The sequence below is a fragment of the Siphateles boraxobius genome, unplaced genomic scaffold (genome assembly GCF_051911475.1).
Source record: "Siphateles boraxobius isolate OS27281-9 unplaced genomic scaffold, OSU_SipBor_1 13, whole genome shotgun sequence".
In the NCBI taxonomy this organism is placed as follows: Eukaryota; Metazoa; Chordata; class Actinopteri; order Cypriniformes; family Leuciscidae; genus Siphateles; species Siphateles boraxobius.
Window position 1 is genome coordinate 20,791,697 of NW_027508733.1, and position 20,397 is coordinate 20,812,093.

The following is a 20,397-nucleotide window of genomic DNA, read 5'->3' on the forward strand; positions in this document are numbered from 1 at the left end:
TGGTGGTTATGCTATGTCATTCTCATTACCAGCCAATGAGTCATTGTCCATGCGCGGCTAGTGGACTGTCGTCTATGTGTGGCAGTGGCCTGTCCCAGTGAGGACTCGTCTCTACGTGGCTGTGATTAATAAAAAAATAAAAAAATAAAAATAATGCAAGAGTACAATATATGTTCAGCGGGGTCTACTGTGACTGTGTAGTCTAAAGTGGATTATGGCTCGGATTATGAACTACGGACGGGGCCTACGCCAAAGAACTTTATAAATAATTGCTTGCTGGGCTGTCAAGAAATTAATGCTTTGTTACATCATTATATCTCCCGAGTCTTTCTGGTAGAAATGAAAGCTTTAGCATAAAGTTCTGCCAGGATGACTTAATTACTACTACATCACTTATTACCTTCACATCTATCCAATCACGTCCTTATACTCTCTGTATAAAAGATTGGTACTTACACACGTTTGAGTTCGCAGATGCAATTCGTAATAAGATTACGTTTTTTATGTAGCCTACCTGCAAATTACATTCTAATAACACAAATACATTTATTTACAGCCAGAAAAGTTACAGCAGATGAAGTATTTTCAAGAACAATCACAGAAATAGTATGAAGCTGAAATATAGTGATGCATGATGTCCAATTTAGAAGACAGATGATTATTTTTGACATTTTTGACTGACCGTCAGCCATCTTGGTTTGGAGGGGGAAAAAAGTCGACATACAACGGCTTGTTACTTGGTGGCAATGTATAGGATGATAGTGACCGTTGTAGTGCTTGATGTACAACTGTGCCATCAAAAACCCATGCATACAAGAAAGGGCTTTTGTATAGCTGTCCACTGTAGTGACTATGCGTGAAAGAAAAAATAAAATGCTGATATTTATTCAATCAGGATCAGTACCTGTCCAAGTAACTATCAGTAACTATCCAAATACTTTCAAATAAAGGAAATATTTTTATTTATTTAATGTTCATTATTTTTATAAAATAAAAATACTTTATTGAATTTTTTCTCACTATCTGTGGCAATTTCTTGGGTTGGCAAAGCCAAAACTGACATCAGATGTGTTTACAGAGCCCTCTTCTGACAGAAAGAATGGTTACAACAGAAACACCCCCGTAGGATTATGTGTGGAAATGTCAAAAAACTTCCCAAAATACTACACGTCCTAGTATGTGAAATTAGTATCATAAAAGTATCATGTGTAAACAATAAGTCAAATAATTTTCAATGTTACAACCTCATGAAATTGCAGTAACATCCTGTCTAAATGCATTACGCACACATATATTTTTTCTTTCTCGCATTTGTTTTCTGAGCTCCCATAAAGTTAATCAAGAGGTTATTCTTACTTTTGCAGTTTGAGAACAATATCACAGTAGACATTACAGTTTTATAGCATTTATGAATTTTATTTTTGATTTGGAGTACAGTGATTAATAATGAAGACAATAACTTAAGTACTATATGTCAAATGGCTGACAGCCCCTGGTCTACTTCTAAAAAAAACATAAAACCTATCATGTTTAAATGCCTCATAACTGTTTAATGTCAGCCCAAGTATTTTCAAACATATTTGTGTTTTATATATTGTGACACTATGCGTCATCTTTTAACAGTTTTTGTCTTCTGACACTGGGGTTGGAGCTGATGAGCTGAATAACAGAACTTGCTAAACAGACAAAATTTCCAAATTTTACAGTATATATATATATATATATATATATATATATATATATATATATATATACACTGCATTCATCATTGCAGTTAGGGTCATGTGACCTACATTAGCATAGCATATGCAAAGTCTTACACATACTTAACTACATAGAAAATTGTTTTAGGGTATTACAAAACTGGACATTGCCATATACAGAGATTTTGGACCTTGTTTTTTTCCTCACACCAATGTCAGCACTGGTGCTTGCAAGATGAGGTGCTTACATGATGGTAACAAGAAGTTATGGTTTTAAACATTAGGCCACAAGGATTAGCAATAATTTACTCACAGTGTTGCTGACATCATAAAGTGAGAAACTGAGTCTCAACCCTCTGACAAAAACAATAAATACTCTGCTTCTTCTGCAGACACTCACAGACCGTCTTCTTCATCATGACCATCATCATCATCTCTCTGCTCCTGCTGGCCTCTCTGCTGCCACTCCTGACCTTCACTGGTAAGAATGATTATAGAACAGTATATTATGATGATTTTTAAGAATGTTTGATTTGTATACGTGCTGAATAAGTTGACTGACAGAATAAACTCTCTCTCTCAGCTCATGTGAATGTGGGAATAGTGAACGGCACAGAAGCCAAACCCCACTCCAGACCTTACATGGTTTCTCTTCAGACGTATGGGAAAAGGAAACATATCTGCGGTGGATTCCTCATTGCTGATCAGTTTGTCTTGATGGCTGCACATTGCTGGAACAAGTAAGACTGTGATTTTGTCTGAGCTAAATTCATGAACTTTTAGATATATAAATATTGTTGTATTTGTATAGTGCTTTTCACAAAAAATACAGTTTCAAAGCAGCTTTACAGAAAAATTCATGTTTCTACATTACAGTTTAGAGTAATCTGTTATCAGAGGTGACTGGCGTAATCTCTTCACAGGTTTTGGGTCATTTGAAATTTTTGTCAGAAGATTAAAACTAATCCAAATTAAAAGTAAAATCTCAATTAAATGGTTTAATCATACCTTCACAATCTTTTCTGCAAGAATAAAGAAATCTAAAAGCTGAAGTTAAGATGAATGTTTCCATAAACAGAGGAGAAGAGCTGACAGTTGTGGTTGGTGCACATGACCTACGAGGAAAGAATGAAGGACATGTCCACATTAAAGTGAATAAATACTACAAACATCTGGATTATAGTGAAGAACCTTATCGGAATGACATCATGCTTTTGAAGGTAACAGACTGCATTTATACCAGTTGTTCAAAATGATAGCTAATCATTTAAACACTGTCAATTAACATATAATTGTGTTTTTATGATTGCAGCTAGAGAAAAAAGTCGAAAAGAACAAAAATGTCGAATGGATTTCAATATACAACAGAAGGAGACATCGCAGCAGATTCTGTTTGCAGTGTTGCAGGCTGGGGAAGTTTAGTAACTAATGGCACTTCAAGCCCAGTCCTAATGGAAACAAATGTGAAGATCACGAATAACCAAAAAATGTGAAAATATTTGGGGATCGGAGTTCTCAGCTGCACAGATGATGTGTGTATATGGCAATGGAGGAAGCTGTACTGTATGTAAACATTTTTAAATAATAATAATATTAGTAATTAACAAATACATGTAATAAATCTAAATAATAATAATAAACAAATTATCATTTCAATTTATATAACATTTTACAATGCATTAAGCAGTCTCAATGTCCTGAAGAGAGAAAGGTGATAACTGGTATTTTAGTGACGTGTTGATCTTTGTTTTTTTAACAGGGGGATTCAGGAGGTCCTTTGGTTTGTGGAAACACTGCAGTTGGTCTCACATCTTTCGGATATAAATATCTCTGCAATTCGCCTGAGTATCCTAATGTGTATACTAAGATTTCGGCATTTCTTCAATGGATCAAAAATATAATTGAACAAAAATAATTGACTTTACAGTATAATAATAAATAGATGTACTAGTACTAATACTAGTTCTAAAACTAAGCATCAAAAATTTCCAAATTTCCAAAATGTTTCCATCAAACATCAAAAATGTTTCCAAATGTTTAACATATTTTCTTCCACATCTTGTTCTAATAAAATGATCATGTGTTAACAATGACAAGTCAAATGGTCTTCAATGTTACAACCTCATGAAATTGCAGTAATATAGCCTACTGTCTACATGCATTACACACACAAAATATACTTTTTCTTCCTCACATATATAATGAGCTTGTTTCTTAACAGCGGGATTCAGGAGGTCTATAGTTTGTGCAAACACTGCAGAAAGTGTCTTTTCATCACATTGATATCTGCAATTCAGCTCAGTTTCCTAATGTGTATACTAAAATTTCAGATTGACAAGTGCACAGCGTCCATGACGGGCCGATCTTATATCATCCCTCCCTACCTCAATTTCAATTGGAAACTTACACCACACCAGTCACCAATAGTGGGTTTTCTAAACTGGTGCTTGTCACGAACAGTTACGGTTAATCTGAAAATGCATAACACCATTGGATCAGAGCCCTGCCAATGCTTTGACGATGTAAAGCCCATGCCAATAAAGCTACTTGAATCTGAATTTGTCAATCGCTGATTGATTTGCAATGCATTTTTCAAACGGGCAGAGACCACAGCAAGAGCATTAACACATTTTTAATAATGTCACACGAAAGGCACAGAGAGAGTATTTGCACCTCAATGACACATCTGCATTTGCTTCAGGACACATGTGCTTTCCACTTCATATTGTGTTTCCTAACATGTAGCCTAACTATGTCTTGTTTGGTCTCATCTGACAGCTGAACCTAGATATTAAAGTATCATGCAATCTAGGCATTATTATTTAAACATACATTGAGGGGACTATGTTAATGTACTTCTCCTCCTCTTCATCACCCATTTGCCTTATCTTTTGGCTTCCTGCCAGTTGGTTTTGGTGTTTGTATTCCACTCATGTTTAACAATGCTTTGCTCAGAATATAAGAAGGAAAGGTAACTGTTGATCTGGGGAAAAGTTTGTAACCCGACCTTTTGGCATTGATATAGCACAGTGATTAATAAAGAAAAATAACTTAACACATCTCTCTCTTTTTCATTCGGCTGCTCCCATTAGGGACCACAAACATAACGCCTATCATGATTAAATACCTCACGAATGTTTATTTTTTGGCCCAAGTATATTCAAGCATATTTCAGTTTCACACGTTTTATGCCAGTGTTAATAGTGACACTATGCATACTCTTTTCACAGCTTTTTCCAGCCCAATGCTTTCGCCTGGCACTTGCGGTTTGGAGCTGATGAGCTGAATCAATGGCAAATCTTGCTATGGGTGTGAAGTTTTACTGCTGATATTGCTTCAGCTTTTGCTCTGCACGCTATTTCAAGAAAGGCCACCAATTTATCTAGAATGGAAAAAATACTAAGTGCAATTAAGTATATGCCTACAGGAAATGAATTAGATTGAATATGCGAAATAAAATTAGACGGCACTCATCAACGCAGTTATATGTTAAAAGATACAGCGTGTGTGAAGCTGATTTGCATGTGCTCATTGTGCCCTCTAGCGGTGTAGACTGTAAAATCTACATGTCTTAGTTTCAGTAAGATCAAACTGAACAGAAACGTCTTTCTTTTCATCTCATGCGTTTAAAGAAAATAACTCTTCATCGAATGGCTAGATTTACATGCTCCTTTTTTACATTTCGGTATAACGGAGGCCAGCTAGTAAGACCTGTGCAGGTAAGCCACTGATGTTAGAAACTGGTTAATTTTTGCCTCGCCTCCTTGTAAGAGCGCCCGTCTCCCACGCCGACGACCCGGGTTCGAGGTCCGTACAGAGCGGGGCGAGGGGGTGCTGAGTGGTTACATTGGTGCCGTGACCGTGATGAGAGTGGGGTTTAGGGGGTTGAGTGTAAAGGAGGCCAGCTAATTACGACGTTAAACCTGTTATCATAACACTGAACAACTAAACAGTGTGTTTCTTAATAGAAATCTATCGGGGGTACAGTTGATACACTTGTGTCTCTCAACCATACCCCGCTGGCCACCTCGCACATTTCTCTAGATTTTGCAATGATCTTGCATGACACAATACCATGAAATATGCCAGTTTTTAGGGCAGAGAATTACGTTTGTGATGATAACAGTTACGTTTAACAGTCACATAAGGATAATAAGCTATTCATTGTGGAATGTGGATCGGATATGTTTACATGATCAAAGAGGACAATAATACACATGTGCACGTCAAAAATCACAACTTGTGTATGCTGCGCACGCAAGTTATTTAAGGTGTCTCAACTGTACTCATGTCTCAACTGTAAACAGTCTACCCCTATCATGATAAAAAACCAAAACGAGGTAGCAGATATTATCAGCAAGAAATATTCATAATGAACATTGTGAGAAGGAAAAAGCATTTTCCCAGGCAGTTGCAATGTTCATTTGAATGTTTTGATTCGTTTGTATCAGTTTTGGGGGCCAGTTATTAATTATTCACTTAGTCACAGCTCACTTACTGTTAATTTTTTCTAGATCATTAGATATGAAATTGTGGTGTCCTGGAAACCAATCTGATAAAGAGTTACCAGAAACTCTTTCCATTATGTGTGGAAATGTAAAAAAAAAAAAAAACCTTACTAAATAAAACTAGTATTTAAAACTTAAAATACTCAAATTTGTATCATAAGAGTATCATGTGTTAACAAACAACAATGAATCAAATAGTCAAATATAATCAAACTTCCTGTATAAATTCATTGCACACACAATATATATATATATATATATATATATATATATATATATATTTTTTTTTTTTCTTACATTTGTTTCCTGAGCTCCCGTAAAGTTAATCTATAGGTTTTCTTCTGCCGTTTGAGAACAATATCAATAACTAGACATTACAGTTTTATAGCCATTATGAATTTTATTTTTGATTTGGAGTACAGTGATTAATAATGAAGATGACAGTTAGTACTTCATGTCAAATGGCTGACCTAAAAAGACCACAAAAATATAAAACCTATCATGTTTAAATGCCTCATAACTGTTTATAAAGTATATTCAATCATATTTGTGTTTTACATATTGCATGCAAGTGTTAATTGTGATTCTATGCGTCATCTTTAAACAGTTTTTTTTGTCGTCTGACACTGTGGTTGGAGCTGATGAGCTGATTAACAGAACTTGTTTTTACTGCATCCATCCAAAGGATGTGAAATTGCTTTAGTTTTTTCTCTGCACTCAATTTTAAAAAAGTAGTGTGATAGTGAACGGCACAGAAGCCAAAGCCCACTCCAGACCTTACATGGTTTCTCTTCAGGTGTACCATCAACATATCTGCGGTGGATTCCTCATTTCTGATCAGTTTGTCTTGACTGCTGCACATTGCAAAAACAAGTAAGTCTTTAATTTTTTTCTGAGCTAAAATCCTTAATTTTCTATTCAATTCACATTTATTTGTATTGTGCTTTTCACAACACATTATCCGTTCAAAGCAGCTTTACAGAAAAATACTTGTTTCTACATTACAATTTTTAAAATTGTCTACAAAATTTTCATTTTCATTTTTTTAAGTCAGTTTAATGGAATTTATGTTGAAATTACATAAACATCCAAGTTGATTGTACTTAAAGATTTAAGGCAGCAAGGTACCCTAACAATCTTTTCTGCAAGAATAAAGAAATCTAAAAGCTGAAGTTAAGATGAATGTTTCCATAAACAGAGGAGAAGAGCTGACAGTTGTGGTTGGTGCACATGACCTACGAGGAAAGAATGAAGGACATGTCCACATTAAAGTGAATAAATACTACAAACATCTGGATTATAGTGATGAACCTTATCGGAATGACATCATGCTTTTGAGGGTAACAGACTGCATTTATACCAGTTGTTCAAAATGATAGCTAATCATTTAAACACTGTCAATTAACATATAATTGTGTTTTTATGATTGCAGCTAGAGAAAAAAGTCGAAAAGAACAAAAATGTCGGAATGATTTCAATACCAAAGACAGAAGGAGACATCGCAGCAGATTCTGTTTGCAGTGTTGCAGGCTGGGGAAGTTTAGTAACTAATGGCACTTCAAGCCCAGTCCTCATGGAAACAAATGTGAAGATCATGAATAACAAAAAATGTGACAATATTTGGGGATCGGAGTTCTCAGCTGCACAGATGATGTGTGTATATGGCAATGGAGGAAGCTGTACTGTATGTAAACATTTTTTTAAATAATAATAATATTTAATAATAAATAATATTTGTTATATTTACAAATAAAATAAATATATCTATAGAATAAATAAATTATTATTTTGATTTATTTAACTCTTTACAATGCATGAAGCAGTCTCAATGTCCTGAAGAGAGAAAGGTGATAACTGGTATTTTAGTGATGTGTTGATCTTTGTTTTTTAACAGGGGGATTCAGGAGGTCCTTTGGTTTGTGGAAACACTGCAGTTGGTGTCACATCTTTCGGTGACATTTATCTCTGTAATTCACCTGAACATCCTGAAGTTTATATGAAGATTTCAACATTTCTTCCATGGATCAAAAACATTATTAGAAATAATTGACTTTAATAAAAAAAAAAAAAACTATCAAGACAGGTCAAATGGTCCTCAATGTTACAACCTCATGCAATTGCAGTAACATCTTGTCTAAATGAATTATGCAAACAAAATATACTTTTTCTTCCTCACATATATCCTGAGCTTGTTTCTTAGCCGGGGGATTCAGGAGGTTTGTGGAAACACTGCAGTTACATCTTTTCATCACATTGATCTCTGTAATTCACCTCAGTTTCCTAATGTGGATACTAAAATTTCAGATTTTCTTCCATGGATCAAAAATAAGTCAAATAGTCCTCAATGTTACAACCTTATGAAACTGCAGTAACAATCATGTCTAACTGCAGAATGCATTACACACAAAATCCATTGGGGTGTGTTAACGCAGGCTAACCTAAACTACCTGAAGTTTATTTTAAGATTTCAGCATATCTTCCATGGATAAAGAATAATTTCCTGTGAAATGAGGTGATTTTGCTTTTTTAAAGTTAAGTTAATTGGCCCTCAAAACTTCTTTCAATAAACACATTTCAATGTATATAAATATGTACTGTGTGCTTTCATCTCAATATATCAAAATAAACAAATTTTCCTGAACATTGTATAATCATTTGTTTCTTGTGTCATAAAGCAGAAAAGCAGGCTCTCGGGAAACATAAAATCCTTTTGATTTTCTAGCATGACAAAAACGCCCCGAGTCCTTCACATAAAAAGTCTATACATCAGGCACACACACACACACATACAAACAAACACACTGGATAATAAAGTGAGTTTACAGTTTTTTTCAATTGCTAACAAGCATTGTTCAGTACGGAAACAACGTTTTCAAAACTCTTCATACAGTTTGCATTACCAACATTCATTTTGGCCAAACAGTTAATCTAACCTCTAAAACTCACTCAGACCAACAATTCCATACACAATATACAATCACTTCATACACGTATCAAAATAAGCTTGTTCCACCAATCACTAACAACAAATTCTCATTCAGAAAACATGCATGTCACTCATAACACACTGACCTAAAAAACACTAGTAACAGGAAGCATTACATAAATTATGAACTTTTATTTGTAAAGTTTGAGTATTTCATTATAGAATAACAGATTTTTATTTTATTGAATGTACTAAAGCATACGTATGTAACAAGAATGAATCAGAAATCATTTGTTTTCTTTGAATATAGTACTTTATTTGTGAAAATACTGTAAAAAAAGAAAAGAAAAAAACAATCCTAAAATTCCAGGTCAAAAAAAAAGAAGAAATGTCAACACATCAACAACACGTGTAGTCTGATCACTCATTGTAAAGTCCTGTGAAGGTTCTAGTCCTTCCTCTCTCTTGCATTAGGCCACAAGTTCTCATCAACATCACATCTGATGTCTTCTCTGGCAATGCATCTTGGAAAGTATCTTCTGGATCGTCTAATCCAACCCTGGCAGTCTTCAGGAGAAATGTCTCCACACCCCGCATTCATTGCCTCCAGTAAAGTCATCTGGTCATGTGGATGGTGGTCATAAACCTTCCACCTCCATGCAGAGAAAAACTCCTCTATGGGGTTTAAGAAGGGGGAGTATAGATGCAGGAATAATTCTGACATCCTAGGATGTGCAGCGAACCAGTCTGTGACTGCAGCAGAGTGGTGGAATGCCACATTATCCCACACAACAGCAAAGGTACGGCAGTTTGATGCCCCTCGCCTTCTCTCTTCTGCTGGCACAAGTTGATTATGCAGGTCATTCAGAAAAGAAATAAGCCTCTCTGTATTGTAGGGGCCAATAAATGGTTTGTGTAACAGCAAACCATCATTGGAAAGTGCTGCACACATCGTGATGTTAGCTCCTCTCTGGCCTGGGACATCCACCGTTGCTCTCTGTCCAATCACATTTCTTCCTCTGCGTCTTGTTTTTGCCAAGTTGAATCCAGCTTCATCCACAAAGATAAAAGTATGTGGAGTTCGGCTGGCTTACATCTCTATTACCCTCTAAATTACAGACAGTTTTTCAGTCATTTACATTATGCATTACTGCATGTTTATGTCTGTTTGGTTACTGAACAGACATCTTACCTGGACATACTGATACCGGAGTTCTTTCACTCGTTCAAAGTTTCTCTCAAAGGGTACGGTGTACAATTGCTTCATCCTTATTTTATGTCTCTCTAGGACTCTGGCAATTGTCATTGTGCTGACCATATTCACATTTCCAAAAGTTGTCTGCCAGCACTCTATCCCGAATTTCCCGTAGTTTTATTGCATTGTTGGCAATTGCCATGTCAACAATGGCAAATTCCTGCACATCTGAAAAGATTCTGCCTCTCCCTCCTCTCTGAGGCAACCTTTGGATTCTAAAACACAACAATTAATGTACTGTAATGGGTTTCAAAATGTAGACATAATGTATTGTACTGTAATATGTATAATCTCACCTGTTGTTTTGCCGGAAAATTCTTACTATTGACGCAACTGTTGAGCGGTACAGATTTGGTTGCATTCTTAGACCGGCCTCTCTCAAAGTTCACAAAATTGTGGCCCTTATTTCATCAGATATCACCGCTCTTGGTCTTCCTCTCCTTAGTCCTCCACGCACTCTCCCTCGTACCACTCCTCTTTCCTCACCAACCTGTCTTCTGTGATCCATATTTCCAAACAAAATCAGTTTCAAGCTATCCCCTTTTACTAAAACGTGGTAATGAGACTAAAGCAGGACACCTGGGTTGGCTTTGAGCTGAAATTGCAATTAGCTTGGAATGATTATTTTTTCATTTTCTGCTAAGATTTTCTATATTTCAAAATAATTGCTTTAAATTGGCCATCATTCTGATTCGAATGTGCTTTTATCAGTTTTGAAAGCAGTGTGATAGCATATGAAAAATATCCTGCAATGAAAAATTCACAGTTTGGTCCGTATACACTTGTGTGTCGCTGAATGTGTGAAGAGTTTTGAAAATGCTTGTTAGCAATAGAAAAAACTGTAAATACATAAAAGTACATTTATGTTATTTAACATATTTAATTATTGCAGGTTTGCATAATATTCTGAGTTTCCTTTTCACTGTTTTTATTCATTTTGAGGAATACTGAATCTGTTTTTGTTCAAGTGAGAGGAGTAAATGCATGCTCACATTTAGTCTAGAACTACAATAACCATCATGTTCACACACAGCGTACACAAAGCCTCTAAACCTTACTCAAGATTTCTCTCAACATGGGGACAGGAGAAATGTTAGTCAATGAATGGGAAAACGGAATAGCATTACTTATTTGGAAAACGTAACTTGTTAAAAGTAATGCCTAACTTTAATAGTTACTTGAAATGTTTTTATCAGATGTACTTGCGTTGCCCCCAAAACCAATAAGAACAAATAAATGCATTCAAATGAACTTTGCAACTGCCTGGGTAAATGCTGTTTATATTCACAATGTTGATTATGAGTCATTCTTGCTGATAAGATCTGCTCTCTCTCTCTCTCTCTCTCTCTCTCTTTTTTTTACCTTATTAGTTTAACATGATAGTTCATTCTGATAAAAAAAAATCTGTTTCCTGTTGACAACATATGCAGCCCATGTCTTCAATTTATAATATGATATGGATTTTCTGCCTGAACAGTTGTTTTTACTATATTTTAAGGTAATTCTGTTCAGTAAATGTAACATCACGCTTGCCACAAGTGAGAGTATTTTTAATGTACAAATTTAATAGCAAATTTACTGTCCCTATTTACTATTTTTCATCTTGACAGAGAGTTGTGGAGCTTATGAGCTCAACTGCGGTTCTAGCCACATATCTGTTCACCCACATCCACCCAGGCCAGGGGGGACATTTTCACACCAAACATTTTTATTTTTTTTATGTAAGCAAAATGAGTAAAACATTTATTTTTTATTATCAGTGTATTTTTAAAATGTATTATTTTATTTGCATGCACTATAATACGGTTCTCAATTTCCATACCAATTTCAGTAATTCAGAAACATTCTGATGCAGCATCGGATAAGTAAATAAGAAGTAAATAAATATATTACGGTCATTTTTTTCATTTACTTATGTCACGTTATTATTTATTCACTTAGTCATGTCTACAGCTCACCTGCATTTGTTCTAGATAATTAGATATGACATTGTGGTGCCCTGGAAGCTGGTCTGATAAATAGTTACCAGAAGCTCAATATCTCCACCCACCCTCATATTTATGCAGTGTTTTATCATGAGAGCTCACTGATCGTCTCCTTCATCATGACCATCATCATCATCTCTCTGCTCCTGCTGGCCTCTCTGCTGCCACTCCTGACCTTCACTGGTGAGACTGATTACATAACAGCTTATTATGATGATTATTTAAGAAGATTTAATTTGTATGTGCTAAATAAGTTGACTAGTTGACTGACAGCTCTCTCTCTCTCTCTCTCTCTCTCTCTCTCTCTCTCTCTCTCTCTCTCTCTCTCTCTCTCTCTCTCTCTCTCTCTCTCTCTCTCAGCTCATGTGAATGTGGGAATAGTGAACGGCACAGAAGCCAAACCCCACTCCAGACCTTACATGGTTTCTATTCAGAAGAACTGTCTCCATATCTGCGGTGGATTCCTCCTTTCTGATGAGTTTGTCCTGACTGCTGCACATTGCCGAAACAAGTAGCTACAGTGTATTTTTTGGAAAATGTTTATCATGACATTTGACATAGGCTACTATACTCTAAAAAGAAAAGGCTGCTTATATTAATAAAATCTATTTGATATTAACAGACCGGAGAATTTGACAGTTGTGGTTGGTGCACATGACCTAAAAAACACGACTGAGGGTTCAGTCCGCATCAGAGTAAAGTCCTACCACCAGCATCCAGACTTTACCGTGGAACCGGTTATGAATGACATTATGCTTTTAAGGGTAACAATCTGTACTCATTTCAGTTCAAAATTATATCTGGTAACACTTTAGAATAATGGTCAGTTATTAATAAGTAAAGCAGGAAGTACTACTAATGCAGGACTAATAGTTTTAACACTTCATCTACAACTAACTAATATACAAAAAATCTTATCAGTATTATACAATTTAGGAGATAGTTCCTTATTATGTAATCAATAATTACATAATAAGATTAGCCTAATTAATAACTATTAACTAACTGAAAAATTTAAAGAACATTATCGTGTCTGAGACGTAATTTGTCATAAATTTTACTCTGAATAGTCATAAAAGGCATCACTCATGTGTTACTTAGTCACTATGCAGGAACTACAGTAGTGATCCGGACCATTATTTTAAAGTGAAAAATATGTTTTAAACTGATCAATAGACCATATTTTAACACAGCTGCAAATTATTTTATAATCTTACCTGTACAGTATTTTAAAACTTTTCCGCCAAGGAAAAAAATAGCCCACTAAAACGTACAAAACTTTTGATAACAAGACAAACACTTACTAGGTAATTTCGATTACAATCAACAACTAAGACGCAAGATGGCGCCAGTTGCATTTGTGATAAGAGATATAAATAAACCTCAGTCAGAATACACAGCGTCGTGTTTTCCTTCTCTTCCCCTCTGGCTCTTAATCATTCTAATTGTATTGCTTTCATGATATAGGTCACGGTCTTTAATGTTCCTGTTGTTATGTATAGTTACATTTTTATTTTGTTGTCATTAAAAAAAAAGAAAACATGCAACGTTGTGATGGGTGACGGATACGATTGGCCAATTAAAATCAAGTATTAGGCTACACAGAGTGCAGCGTCCAATCACTGTAATTGTACACTATGTTGCAATTTGCACATTTATCTTATTATTTTGTATATCATTTTTAGAAGTTATTAGCGTATGGGTGTGCAGGGGCTCAAAAATATCAAATAGTAAAATGTACAAATAGCCAACATTTGTAAGATAAATATAAAGGATTCATACAAATGTTTTTGTTTCTAAAGCTTTGCACATGTAAATGCTTTTATTTAGATGCTGTCAATACATCAATATTTCAGTGTATCTGAACATTTACAAAGATGCATAAATACTTGATCAGAAAAGAAACCAAACAAATCTCAACTGAAGGAAAAAGATCTAAGATGAGTTGCATAGCAGTTGTGATAAAATAAAATGTAAAAAAAAACGTTCAATATGATTAAATCTTTCTATGTGATTTTGTACAACAGCTGGATAAAAAGGTTACACAAAATGAGAAAGTCTACTGGATTTCCATACCAATGAAAGAAGAGGACAATGAAGTGCATTCTGTGTGCAGTGTTTCAGGCTGGGGAAGACTGAATAATGGCTCACATAGCAATCGTCTCATGGAGACATACGTGAAGATCATGAATAACACAAATTGTGAAAATAAATGGGGAGAAGACAACTATTTAGCTTCACAGATGATGTGTACATATGGCGATGGAGGAAGTTGCACCGTAAGTACAAGATCATCATTTTGTCATTTGATCCACACACTGACTGATATGAAGCCCAAAATTGTGCACTTTGTGTTTGCATTGTTAACAGGGGGATTCAGGAGGTCCTTTGGTTTGTGGAGACACTGCAGTTGGTGTCACATCCTTCGGAGACCCAGATCTCTGTAATTCACGTAAACTACCTGAAGTTTATATGAAGATTTCAGCATATCTTCCATGGATACATAAGTTTATTGGAAATGTTTATTAACATTTTTGTCTTAAATGTCTCCAAATTGTTTCAATAAATGCATCATATCAATCATCAATGAGTCAAGTGGCTTTTTTATTATCTAGCCCTATTTTTTTAATCACATTATAAATTATAGATTGTGTATTTCCAGTAGGAAAAATGCTCTGCCCACAATGGTTTACCACACGAATTCAGGAGATTTTGCGCAATATTTCCTGTCCACAAAGATAGAAATGTAAGCAAAGTTTCAGAGAAAAACAAACAAAAAAAGTGGTTCTAGCAACATATTGTGAAGTTTTACCACACCCGCCTTGAACATTGTGAAAATGCACCGCTTTTGCAGCACAAACCATCTTTGATTGGGACAGAATTGTAAAGCAAGAATTCACTGGAACTTTGCAGATTATGAGATCTTCGCAATAATTGATTGAACAGCTGCTTTATATTCTGAGTTCAATACAAGTTAAGCTCATTCGATAGCAGTGGTTATTGTTGATTATCACAAAAAATAATATGAATACAAGCAGGGGACAGGTGAGAACATCTCCGCGGAGCCTGAGCTCTTTACAGAGTCTGACCAGGTGCGCGAACCGGCAACACCGCTGATCGCCGAGCCTGTCCACATCCCCACCGCTGAGTGTGAGTACGAGTTGGCCTCTGCAAGTTATTTTGATTAACTAAAGGACATTTTTGAGGAGGTTTTAATAGACTTTTTTGAGGAGATTATTCCTAGTTCCCCTGTATCTCCAGCGCCTCTTGCATCTTCAGAGTTCCAAGTTTCTCCAGCGTCCCCTGAATTCCCTGAATTCCTGCCCAGCCTCCCTCTCCCACCTCCTCAATCAGCCAGTTCCTCAGCCCCTCCTCTGCTGCTGTCCTTCAGCCCCTCGTCATCCCCCATGTGCTGTAAAGGTCTGTCAAATGTCTTCAGGCCACCAGCTCAATCCAGCATACAGGACCCCCTGTCACCGCCTCCAGCCTCTGTGCCCATCACTCCACATGGGCTCCTCCCTCCCTCGGCTCCACCGGAAACCATCGGCCATACCGCTTCTCTGGGCTCCCTTGTCCCTCCGGCTCCGCCTTGGTCAGCCTTCGACTTACCTGCACCTTCGGCACCTTTGTCTTTCTATTGTGGCCTCAGTTTCCTGTACTTATCTGACAGGAGTGGCACCCGTCTTCTGCTGCTGTAGCCCATCTGCTTCAAGGTTCGACGTGTTGTGCGTTCAGAGATGCTCTTCTTCTCCTCTGGCATCAACAAGGCATTTTCGCCCACAGAACTGCCGCTCACTGGATATGTCTATAACCATTCTCTGTAAACTCTAGAGATAGTTGTGAGTTAAAATACAAGTAGATCAGCAGTTTCTGAAAAAGTCAAAGTCACTTAAAGCACCTTTCTTCTTCATCCTGATGCTCAATTTCAGCAGATCGTCTTGACCATGCCTAAATGCATTGAGTCGCTGCCATGTGTGATAGACTGATTATTAGACATTTGCGTTAATAGGCAGTTGAACAACCTAATATAGTGACTGTGTGTGTGTGTGTGAGTGTGTGTATATATATATATATATATATATATATATATACACACATCTCAGTATATGCATCTGAAATCGCATACTGTATGGGGACTACATTTGGTTTGATACTATTTGGCTTTGATGTTCTATTTAGTATGAATGTGTATGGTATGAGTTAAATTTGGACATACTACATCCACCACATTGTCATTTTCATACGGTGTGACATACGGTGTATGGTGTCAGTTGCGTTGCTTCACTTCCATTAAAAAATGGAATGGCAAAAAGTACCTGGATGCGGATGTGATAATAAAGTGACCATTGAATGCACACTTCAAAATCTCACTGGAAGTAGTAGTAGGTCATCCGGGTACTTTTTGCCTACTGTTTTACGAATACTATGAATTCAGACATACGACTTGAATACTGCTTTTCGACTACATAATATGTCATGAAAGCTCACTGAACCTCTTCTTCATCATGACCATCATCATCATCTCTCTGCTCCTGCTGGCCTCTCTGCTGCCACACCTGACCTACACTGGTGAGACCAACTGAACAGAATATTGATCAATCTGTATTAATAATATTCACACCATCTGTGACTTCAATATGAGACTGCAAGGATTAACAAGAACAGTACTTTCTCATCATTGTGTTGCTCATTCTACAATATTTTTTAAAAAAGGAGGTGGAGGAAGTTGCATCGTAAGTGTGATCCACACACTGACTGATATGAAGTCCAAAATTGTGCACTTTGGGTTTGCATTGTTAACAGGGGGATTCAGGAGGTCCTTTGGTTTGTGGAGACAGTTGGTGTCACATCCTTCGGAGACCCAGATCTCTGAAATGTCTCACATAAACGCTGACATACCGATAAAGACTTTCAGTAAGACCTGATAGAAGGAACAAAGGATTTAAACTTTTGACCTAAATATGCTAGAAGGACATTTTACACACAAAAAAATATTTGGCAAGTAGCATCAACATTTTATTATAGTGCAAATAAACTACTGCAATTCCCTAAACTCTTATATATCATTTAAATTGATATTATATTATATATCATTTGTCAGTTTCCTTGCATTGATTATATGACTTAGGTTGGTCTTGGCTTGACCCTACATTCAAGTGAATGAGGAACATGTGTTTCAACCAGCAAGCTTTTACATCATACATAGTCCAAACTAGGGCTGTCAACTCTCACGCATTGAGCGTGAGACTCATGCAATTGACACTTTTCACACGCTCTTACAGCCAAGGTTATTATAGGTTTGCAATTTTAAATCAGTTTTTATTTTCATATCGTTTTCAATTCTGCTTTTTTTTTCAATTTTGCAAACAGAACGATTCAAGTGTAGACCGAAGCAAGACTTTTAATTTAAGCAAAGTTTAGTGTTTGCGCAGATTACAGTTAATTCTTGTGCAGACTTAATCATCTTAATAATAAAAATAAAATAATGCAACGAAGTAAAAACTATGAAATATTCAGACAAACTAATTCATATTAAAGGTGAAATCTTGTTAAACATGCCTAGTTTACTTTTTTCACCTGTACAATATAGCTGTAATGGTCACCAGTGGAGTGCCCTTGAGAGCCACCAGAGGGCACTCTACATCAGACTATTGTCATTCCATTTACATTTATTAATTTAGCTAACGCTTTTATCCAAAGCGACTTACAATTTTGCTATATATGTCAGAGGTTGCACGCCACTGGAGCAACTAGGGGTTGATTGTCTTGCTCAGGGACACATTGGTGTCTCACAGTGGATTCGAACCCGGGTCTCTCACACAGAAGGCATGTGTCTTATCCACTGCGCCATCACCTCCCCGTTACATTCCCTCACAAACTACATTTCCCATAACTCATTACCTGGACTCATCATCACTGATTGCATCCACCTGTGTCTCATTACTCTCAGCCACCCTGCCCTGGGTATGCTGAGCTGGTTAGTGTTATGGAACTGCAGCTGCCGTGTCGGCGCGTTGGAGGAGAGATCGCTCGCGGTAGACTTGACGATCGGTTTCACCCTGGCCATAAACTACCAACATCTCCATACTGAGATTGAGAGGGCATGGAAGAACCCATATATCCTGCCCGTATCCACCGACATCAGCGGGCTAGTTTCGCTGATGTTGAAGGGATAGGTAAACGTGGGTATGTGTCGATGCCGCCCATTGACGACACGTTTGCATTCTATCTCGCATCTGGGTGGACATCAACACTGAGAGCTACAACCCCGTCATCTAAACCACTGAAGACAACGTCGCATTTTGAACGGCAGAGCAGTGGTTGGAAAATTTAGAGAGGCGAAGGTGTGCTCAGCTGTGTTTAAAACCTGTATACCGCTGAGATCCGTGCCCACACTCAGGTAACACACACCAACTGTGGTTTTCTATTTGGGGGAAGAGCTCGCACAGGCAGTTCTCGAGGGATCTGTCTGTGCAAATTGTGAGCGGTTTACTCTAAGAACGCTCTCGTCTGGCCCTCTTCTAGAAAGAAGAGGACATTAGACAGGGCCAGAGAGCCAGCGTCGCCTCTCGTGCACCCCTCCGTGGAGCAGTAGGTCACAGAAGAGGCGGTACTCCCGCAAGAAGAGGGATCTGAGGGAGGTGATCCAGGCACAAAAGCAAACAGTGTCGGTTGAGGGCTTAATATATCTTAGCCCTCTCCTCTCTTCCACGACTCCCCAGCCATTTCTTACATCTGGCCTAAGCCTGTGCCAATGATGAGTGATACGATGTTCTGACGGCCTACCTTGGCTTGGTTAGTGAGAGTGCCTCTTTCAGGCATGTAATGGTGGTAGACCCCATGTTCATAAAATAACTGTGTGGTGAGTCTTCACTTCGCACGCCGCAGGTGAGCTACTGGGTCTTATTTTTTCATTTTTGTGTGCAACTAACACTAAAATGTATTTCTCTACAGACCCTCGTTCCCTGTGTAGAGTTATGGGGTCATGTCACTGTCATAGGGTAAGGTAAGGTTCCCCTGTTAGGTGGCTAGAACGATAGAGAGAAGCACCAGTTATATGGGCCTCATGTGAGAGTATGTGAGGGCTTCCCCTTTTGTGAATTCAAGGGGTGTGCCACCACTCATTCTAGGTGTAAACTACATTAACAGCTTCCTCTCATTATGAGAGCATTTGAGGCCTCCGCTCATTCCTACTGGAATTAGCGGAGCACTAAGTGGCAGAACGTCATTCTAAAAAAGAATGGAAATGTTGAATGCTGCTGCTCAGGGTATGCTGCTGCTCCACCTCAGGGTAGACTAGTTCGTCTCCTCTCTAAACAAAACAAAAAAAAGAGTACATCGTCGTTAGTACATCACTCCCTTGAGCACTGTTTGATTTTTCATACAGGCTAAGCATTTTTGCAGCCTCTTATATTAATTTTCCCTCACCAGGGCCGCCTTGGTGCTGGCCTAGGCTATACTAGGGATAGTGGAGGCGTTCTACTAAAGCATTTAGAACTCTAGGCTTTTAGCATCCCTATATGACAGCCTCCTCCCATGGTGGGAGTTGTTCGGCCAATGGGCCCCTGAGGGCACCGAGGAAGAATGGGCACCGTAGAAAGAGGTGAACACCTTTCCGCCTCGGTGGGGACCACCCTCAGTGTCCTGCGCGCCGTGGCGCCAGGACTTCTTCTTAGCCGAAGCCTTCTTAGGTAATATAACTGTCCTCAGATCAGTTCTATTACTGGGAGATTTCGGCTGAGAGTACCGCGGCTGAGCCCACTGTCCAGCAGGGGGAGCACGAGACGCGACACTCTGCTTCAGCGCCCTATATGATGAGCTCGCAGATGGCCGGGGCTGCTCCCGCCCAGCAGCCCCAGGGACATGAATTTTTAAAGGGAGAAATTTCTTAAAAGCTGTTGTTTGCTTTTCCTTCTCCTGGAATTGATCGATGACAGAATTTACAGCATCGCCAAATAAACCCAGGGGGGAGAGAGGTGTGTCTAAAAGGAAAGCTTTTCTTTTTCTTTTATGTTTGTCT

The 20,397-nt window shown here is 37.7% G+C and overlaps 2 protein-coding genes and 1 pseudogene across 4 annotated transcripts; all 3 read left to right on the forward strand.

Moving 5' to 3' along the window:
- Positions 1-2,113: 2,113 nt before the first annotated feature.
- On the forward strand, positions 2,114-3,627 carry LOC143735993 (granzyme B(G,H)-like; annotated as a pseudogene). Its single transcript, XR_013203347.1, has 5 exons — positions 2,114-2,184; positions 2,287-2,451; positions 2,787-2,923; positions 3,016-3,266; positions 3,463-3,627. The product of XR_013203347.1 is annotated as a granzyme B(G,H)-like (transcript).
- Positions 3,628-5,276: 1,649 nt separating this feature from the next.
- Positions 5,277-8,859, forward strand: LOC143735992 (cathepsin G-like). Its single transcript, XM_077226446.1, has 5 exons — positions 5,277-5,422; positions 7,008-7,084; positions 7,410-7,551; positions 7,644-7,895; positions 8,106-8,859. The coding sequence occupies exons 1-5, from the start codon at positions 5,324-5,326 to the stop codon at positions 8,259-8,261; spliced, it is 726 nt and encodes a 241-aa protein (XP_077082561.1). The 5' UTR covers positions 5,277-5,323; the 3' UTR covers positions 8,262-8,859.
- Positions 8,860-12,462: 3,603 nt separating this feature from the next.
- LOC143735990 (duodenase-1-like) lies at positions 12,463-14,960 on the forward strand. Of its 2 annotated transcripts, none has more exons than XM_077226443.1 (5): positions 12,463-12,560; positions 12,738-12,888; positions 13,000-13,141; positions 14,405-14,656; positions 14,748-14,960. In XM_077226443.1, exons 1-5 carry the CDS (start codon positions 12,497-12,499, stop codon positions 14,904-14,906), a joined length of 768 nt encoding a protein of 255 aa, XP_077082558.1. In that variant the 5' UTR covers positions 12,463-12,496; the 3' UTR covers positions 14,907-14,960. The 2 variants fall into 2 exon arrangements, with proteins under 2 accessions (XP_077082558.1, XP_077082559.1); XM_077226444.1 differs by having other exon boundaries at positions 12,759-12,888.
- Positions 14,961-20,397: the final 5,437 nt, after the last annotated feature.